Source organism: Alligator sinensis, unplaced genomic scaffold (genome assembly GCF_000455745.1).
Source record: "Alligator sinensis unplaced genomic scaffold, ASM45574v1 scaffold308_1, whole genome shotgun sequence".
Classification (NCBI taxonomy): domain Eukaryota; kingdom Metazoa; phylum Chordata; order Crocodylia; family Alligatoridae; genus Alligator; species Alligator sinensis.
The window spans coordinates 1940566-1948179 of NW_005842041.1; the positions used below are offsets into that span (position 1 = coordinate 1940566).

The 7614-nt window shown below is 43.6% G+C and overlaps 1 protein-coding gene and 1 long non-coding RNA gene across 6 annotated transcripts in view; one reads left to right on the forward strand and one right to left on the reverse strand.

Annotated features, from left to right (window-relative positions):
- Window positions 1-5157, forward strand: part of TJP2 (tight junction protein 2) — a 103082-nt gene extending 97925 nt beyond the window's left edge. For all 4 annotated transcript variants that reach the window (XM_006022618.3, XM_025202979.1, XM_006022621.3 and 1 more), the window contains exons 20-23: window positions 255-365; window positions 1657-1998; window positions 2407-2492; window positions 4206-5157. In XM_006022618.3, the coding sequence (XP_006022680.1) occupies window positions 255-365; window positions 1657-1998; window positions 2407-2492; window positions 4206-4371 (705 nt within the window). In that variant the 3' untranslated portion in view covers window positions 4372-5157. The remainder of the gene's footprint in view (window positions 1-254; window positions 366-1656; window positions 1999-2406; window positions 2493-4205) is intronic.
- LOC102369122 overlaps window positions 1-7614 on the reverse strand; it is an 11217-nt gene that overhangs the window by 881 nt on the left and 2722 nt on the right. For both annotated transcript variants that reach the window (XR_003093807.1, XR_003093808.1), the window contains exon 4: window positions 1797-1876. This is a non-coding gene — a long non-coding RNA (uncharacterized LOC102369122). The remainder of the gene's footprint in view (window positions 1-1796; window positions 1877-7614) is intronic.

A 7614-nucleotide genomic window follows, 5' to 3' on the forward strand; every position in this document is an offset into this window, starting at 1 on the left:
CCCCCCAAGCTGTGGCTCCAGCCCCCTACCACGCGAACTGGGAAGCCCCTGCCCCCTCCCTCACCGCAAGGGGGCATTGATCTGCCCCTCCCCTTCCACCACACCAAACCTACCAGCTGGAGGAGGCTATATTGGCAATTGGATCAGTATTGGCAGATATGCCTACTTAAATATTGGTATTGGCCAAAAAAATCTCTATCGGTGCACCCCTACTGAATATCCTTGTGTTAAACATGTTGTTGTTATTTTCATAGAGTTTAAGAAAACCTAGCCCAGAACCAAGAACTCAGATGAGAAAAGCTGGTAGCAGAGAGGTGCTTAGAGATCCCAGCCCACCTCCAGCATTCAAGCCTGAGCCACCAAAGGTAACATGGTTAAATCAAATTGAAGGGAAAGCTCATCTGTCTAGTGAATCCATGGTGCCATGCATTATGAGCCATGCTGCTTCACATGGGCCAGATGAGTGGGGTCGGGCCAGTCCATGGGGTGGATTGAGCCCCGTGCAGCAGGATCAGGCCCTGGAGCCTGGCACCATCCCCTCCTGGTCTCATGCTCTGGGACTGGTCCTTGGGGTTTGGCGCTGCCCCCTCCTGCCTCTGTGCACCAGGATTGGTCCTCAGGGGCCAGGGTACTGCCACCCCAGTGTTCTGGGATTGGGTCCCAGGGGCCTGGCACTGCCTTTTCCCAGTCCCCCACACTGGGATTGGACCCTGGGGGCTCCTCATCTAGCATGTAGGGTCCAGGGCTCCCCTTGGGTCTGGAAATTTGGCAGTGGGGGAGCAGTGCCACTTAAATCAGGATTGTTCAGCTAGCAACCCATGGGCCACATGACCCTTCAGCGGGTTAAACTGGATCCTCGAGGCTCCTGCCCAGCCACCACTTTCCCCATTGCTCTGGATGCAGACAGTGGTTATCCTTTTGGGTTTGGTGGTGGAGGTTGGGCTGTGTAGAAGCCTATGTGAAGGAAATGAAAAATCCTAGAGAGAGTGGGCATGTGCCCTATGTAACATTCTCATCCACAAAGTACAGGAAAACCTCCTTGTCTTGATTCTTTCTTTCTTCCATCTATTTATAATTTCTATAAAGGATGAAATGGATCTGTTAGATTTTACTGTTTATTATAAAATTACTGTATTCACTCATGTGCACACAAAGCGTTTCCCTCAAAGTTCATTGTGTGTTTTAAGCAAGGACGTTGTGGAATGGCTTCTGGGAGCTCTGCTGTCTTCCTAACCATGTCCAGAAGGGGCAGAGTCCTGTCATCAGTGCCCTCCCTTTCCTGGATGTGGCCAGCATTCAACCATGTTGAGTACATGCTGTGTGGCAGATGAGATTCTGGAAAATTAACTTCATTCTCCCTCTTCCCCACCCCCCCACTCTGCCTCCCCCAAATAAGGTGTGTGTCTTTTTGTGGCGGGGATGCAAGAAAATACGGTATGTTCAGTGTTGAATTCTAGGCCCAGTCCCCTTTAAGTCAGTGACCCAGCTCCTGTAAGCTTAAAGGAGCTCAGGATCTGTGCTCAGAACGCTTTTGGACAAAGATGGGACAGGATGAAATACATGGGCCGTGCTACCAACCTTAAAGCAAAAATATTCCCCCGAAGAGACTGGTTCTGCTGCTGCATGTGGATTACATTGTGTTTTTAATTCTTGCAGGGCAAGGTGCAAAGCAGAGAAGATCCATATGACCTGCTCAGGAACTATGAGTCGAAGCCAAGTGTCTCTAGTATTGCCAGCAGTGAGAGCTTAACTGTGTCAGCCAAAGCAGCACCTCCCCCAGTTTTGGCAAAACCTACCTTTGGGCGTCCCATCTTGAAAACCTCTCAGCCAGCAATTCCACCTGCAGAGGACGAGGAAGAGGACCAAGTGGAGGAACCTGCAGATATAGAGGAGAATGCTCCAAAATCGGTGCTGGGGAAAGTTAAAATATTTGAGCAGATGGATCACAAGGCAAGGAAGCAAAGAATACAAGAGCTGCAAGAGGCACAGAATGCCAGGGTATGAAAAACGTATTCCTTTCTCCCCACTTTCATCCCATGATGATGCCCTCCAGGGGGTTGAATACACATTAGGAATCCAGTATTGCTCCCAGATTACATTATATCTATGAAAAAAAAAAAAAGGGTGCACGTGCATGCACATAATATACCAGTGCACATGTGTGCGGATTTGCATATAGAATGGTTTAGCTCCTTTAAGTTAATGGTTTTGTTCCCCTTTTTACTCCAGTTACCTCTGGCAGTCCAGTGGTTTCCTGCAATGAGAAGCTATGTTAACAAAGAACCATCTCATTGTGTAACTAATAAATTGTACTTCAAAAAACACTGAGCGACACTGATTTAGTTTAAAGTGGCTTGTTGTGTAGACTCTTGAAAAGCATCTCATTTTCTTCTAATTCCTTTAAAGCTGGAAATAGCCCAGAAACACCCAGATATTTATGCTGTTCCAATCAAAACACAGAAGTCAGACCCGAACTGGACCCAGCCCATGAGGTAAGATAGACCCAGTTAAAGCTGCTCTTCTGTTTTTTTTTTTTAGTTCACCTTTAAGAGGGACCTGATCTTACAACCTTTACTCATTCAAATAATCTTCTCAAACTCTAATGCTGTCTTGTTTTAGTGCTTCAGAGAAGATTACTGTCATAAATGCTGTGTCAAAGATAGTGGGCTTAAAGTTTGACTTTTACAATAGTCTATTCTGAAAAATCTTACTTCCCTTTATATTTCTCTTAAAGTAGTCCACAATATTGAAGTGCTGAAGTTGCCTGGAGAGATTTATATATATATATATATATAGATATAGTTACTGAGAGACTCATAATGCTAGATTATTTTGTCTCAAAATTAGCCACATATGTGAGCTGTTTCTCCTTTCAGCCCTTTAGTGTTATCATTTATGTGCCTAAAGATTAGATTATTGTTCTGTCCTAACTAAATATAATGATAGTAATTAACAATTTAGTATGTGTAGATCTAAAAACTGTTTTTAAAGAGTCATTATTCTGGTGAGGAGACTGAGGATAAGAGACTGTCTAACACTTCACGGAGTGGGAATGCAACCTGGCCTCTTTGAACCCAATTGCTGAAGTCTAAGGCAGTGCTTCCATGGAATCAAGTGGCCTTTGGATCAGGCCCATGCTGTTCAGTCTGTTGCCTTACACATACTTATTCCTTCATACGAACTGCACAGTCCATTTTGACTCTGATTTTGGAAATCTTCTAATTCTTCTCACACTTACACTTGCAATTTCTGGGGGTAGCTGGGGAAACTGTTAGTAGCTAGACGGTTTTTCTCCTCAAACAGTTTGCCTTTTTATTTTTGGTGTATTAAAGTGTAATCAAAATGGAAAACACAAACAGTCCTTGCAGTATTTCCTTGTTGATGTGGTTACTGCAAATCTGTAGGAATGTGTGAGTTTTATAACATCTGTGAGGGACCGAGGAGGAAAAAAATAGGATCCTTGGGATGGATTCAACTCGAAGTCGAATCTGGCACAGAGGATTGAAGACACAGAGCCCTGCATAGCAAGGCAGCTGGCTGCTCTTGGGGGAAACACTTGTGGCCCACAGTGGGTGCTGGGTCACAGCCTGTGCTAGACCCTTGGTCTAATGACTAAGAATTTTTGTTTCACTTAGTTGCTGGACTTTCACTTGCCCTCCCTTAAACACAAGGACCATACTCCTCTCCCATCTAACTGCTTTTAGCCCTTATGGCAGGAAGACCCCTGTGCCCCACTATTGACTTTGCCTACAGAATGCAGCACTCAAGTGTGAGGCATACTAGATTGCTCAAGGTTCACATTCTGCTATTTTCCCTGTGATCAAAAACAAGGAATCATCCTGCCAGGGAATGGCATACCTCTCCCAGTCTCGTATCACAACCTGTTTGGTACAGCTGCACTTAATGCAGAGAATGTAACTGGAGTGTTTGTGGATTATTACTGGGGACTTTGCTAGTTCCAAGGAGGTCAAGTTATGGTGGGGGCATGCAGGCGTGCACCTGGTTTTTCAAGTTTGAGTTGTATTGAACTTGATGTTCTGGAAGGGCGCAGGATACCCCTAAGCAGCTGCCACTCCATGTGCGCGAAGCTCAAATTTTAGTCACCAGTTGGCAGTTGATCATAGATTTGCATTATCTTTTTCCTCATGGTTTTAGGAACAAAAATGGTTTATATCTTTGTTCTGTCTCGGTTTTTCCTATGCTAGTTCCAGGCCTCCAGAGCCTCAGAAACCCCCTGCCCGATCTTACCTAGATAATCAAGGAAGTTATGGCAGTGATGCAGAGGAGGAAGAATATCGTCGGCAGCTAGCAGACCACTCCAAGCGTGGGTATTATGGACAGCCATCAAGATACAGGGACACAGAATTATAGACTCACTAGTATGTTCATCCATACTGCTGCTTTGAGATCCTCTTCTTCCCACAGTCAAAATGGAGCATGGGTAATAGCTTTGTTGGGGGTCACAGGGTGCTTTTGGTGAACTTAGACAGACATATCCGTGCACTAGACCTGGAGGGTTTAGTTTTTGGAGGATATACCGTTTTGACATCTAAACAAAGAAAAGAAATCTCTCTTGCCTGAATGTTGACGCCTGTTTTTAAAGGACCAAAAATCTATTTTAAAGCTTCTATTAACTCTTGATATTTTCATATTTTAACATTTAATTAAGTCACCCCCCCCCTTCCTTCCCATCCTCCATTCCCCTATTAAAACTGCCTTTTTGGACTGTATAGGTGTTTTATGAAAATGTGATCAAAGAAATAACACTTTTTAATGCAAGAGAGCTAACTTTAAAAGAGTATTTGAAGAGCTATAAGTGCCTTAAGGAGCATCTTAAATTTGATCATTCTCATATCTGATACCTGTGCAAAGCCATAATATACTAAAGGGTGTGTGGCTATATGGCCTAACTTTTTATATCTGTTTCATGGCTACTATTTCCCTGCATGTTATTTTTCTAAGTTGATAGATTGGTGTACTGTTTTTCATAAATATTGATTTGTACATATGAAAGGTGCATTTCTTGATTGGCTTATACAAGGCCAAGAAGTACTGAGATTCCGAAAATGATGTAGAAATTCAATAATGTATTAAAATTTATGTGGACCACAAAAATAATAAATGGATATGTTCTAGACTAACATCATGCATCCTATTTTTATTTAAAAAAGGAATCATATTTTGTTTAGTGTCTTTTTGAGGCTTTTTGTTTTGGTGTGGTGTTGGTTTTTCTTGTTTGTCTCTTCTTTTTCTAACTATTACATTCAAGAGGTGGTATCTAGTCTTGAGCTACTGAAATAAGTAGGTTTACCATTCAGGTCAACAGAACCAGGTTTAGACCTGTTGATTTTTATTAGTGTTCTGAAACTCCATCTGTTCAATATGCTGAATCTGGAAAGAAGATCCAGTGCTGGGTTGCTACTATTAAACTTTAAATGTGTAATGCATGTTCTAAATCTTAGAGCATTTGACTTCCTCATTCTTGTTATAGAGCACTTCCACTTACCTGTTGATTGTAAAACACATTCACTGAAGCAGAACTTTCATAATGATTAGTTAGACACAACATTTCAGAGAGTACAATTTTGCTGTCTTATCAGTGGGGTAGGCTTAACTGGGGTGGAGGGTCACAGCCTCCCTGATAACCAATGTATTTTTCAGGTTTTTAGCAAGTTGCACAATTTTACCATTGGGTTTAGGACCTAAGCGTGAACACTTTTTTTTTTTATTCTGAAAACTTTCCATTTCGAACTATGTTTCTAGACCAATTCATGCTTTTATGACACAATCGCTATTATTTCATCTGAGAATCTTACATAAATATCAGTGCATCATTATTGGACCAGTTGCCTGGGCAACCATACTTCAGCCCCCTTGTCTGTATGCCTTAAATGATCATATACTATTTTTTTTTCTTTGGGACCCCTGCCTTATTCAGTGCATGGAATAGACACTGCTCTCTGAATGTTTATTATTATTATTATCCTTATTATTCAATATGTGCCCCTTTGTTTTATTTATGATCTTGTTTTTTTCTTTTGCTATATTGGTTTCAATTTCTATATTTATTGCCTCAAATTTTTATACTTTTTGTATTGCTGATGGATACCTGAGTTGTAAGAGGAGACTGGGGAATACCAACTCCTTTGTAGTTGAGTAAGGCTCTGCTAATACTTTTGGTGCCCAGGAAAGAAGAAAGAGGTGATTTAATCTTTTTTGTGGTTGAGACTTTTAGGTACCAGGCCAGGGGTGCATTTTTCTCTTTCCCAACCTCCTTCATTGGAAGGGACCAAGAAGGCATTAAACTTCTCCACCTCAGGGACCTATCTGAGCCTGCTGCACCTCACTCAGCATTTGACATTACATCCAAAGACTATGGGTAGCCATTACAGCATGGAGGGAAGTGGGGATTCTTACCTGCCTTGGGGATTTAAAAAAAGGCCCTGCTAAAATAATCAGCACTTTAACTTTAAACTGTCCCTGGATATAAGCCTCAGTAAACTGTTCAGGTGACTGGATTGTCCATGCCCAGGGGTGGATCCAAGATTTGGCAAAGGGGGCTGCAGGAGCTCTGGGGTTGGGAGCCTCGCCTCCCAGCCTCCTCTACATCTTATCAGTGTGGGTAGCATATGCTGTGGGAGCCCCTGGGGACTTTTTTAAAGTCCCCAAAGCAGGTAAGAATTCCCTCCCCCTTCCCTCCATGCTCAGAGGCACATCCCCTTCCCTTCTCCTCCTGCTACTACTGCTTTTCCTGCTGTTCTGGGCTGGAGGAAGCTTCAAAGTCCCTCCTGCCTGCTCCAAACAGGCTATGACGGGGCTGGGCTCAGCTGGGAGCAGTGACAGCTGAAACGACGGAGATGGATAGGTGGTGGGTTCCCCCACCCTATCCAGTTGTCCTGAAAGGAAATGTGGGAACGGGACCCCACCTGCCCTTTGCTGAGCTGAGCCCACCCCCAAGACAACCGAGAACTTGGCAGCTGCAGGTGGGGGCGGAGAGGGAAAGGGAGGTGACATGCCTCTGAGCAGGAGGGGAAGGAGAGGGATTCTCACCTGCTTTGGGGACTTTGGATCACACACCAGAAGCCCCTATTTTAATCTGAAAGCCACTGGACCGCCTCTGGATCTATCCCATGCCTCTTGGAGTTGCTATTTCAAGCTGTGCAAATTCAGATGGATGCTACTACAATGATTTCTGCTATTTTGGTCTCTGTAACCATAAGAGGCAAGGGCTTCATTGCTTTTTATTTATTTGTTTGGTTGTTTGTTTTTCTGTTCAGGAGTACAGTGATGCAGTCAGTTACCCACAGTTGGCAATCAGACAACAAACTAGGTAGCTGCCTTCTGTAGGGCCTGCTTGCAGATTTTTTCAAGCACTAATTTAACAAATATTAAAATCACAAGAATCATGTAACTCTCATTTCACAGCCACATGTGCAGACAGGCAGTAGCATTATTTGCAGAGCAGTCAAACCCTTAACTCGAGTATCAATACCTGTCCTGACATAGCAACCTGAAGCTCAGTACAGGCTAACTTACCCCACTTCCTGGGCAGGTGTTGCAGTGACGATGGTGTGGATTGAGCCAAACTTGGGGGTGGGGAATGCCTCTCTTTCC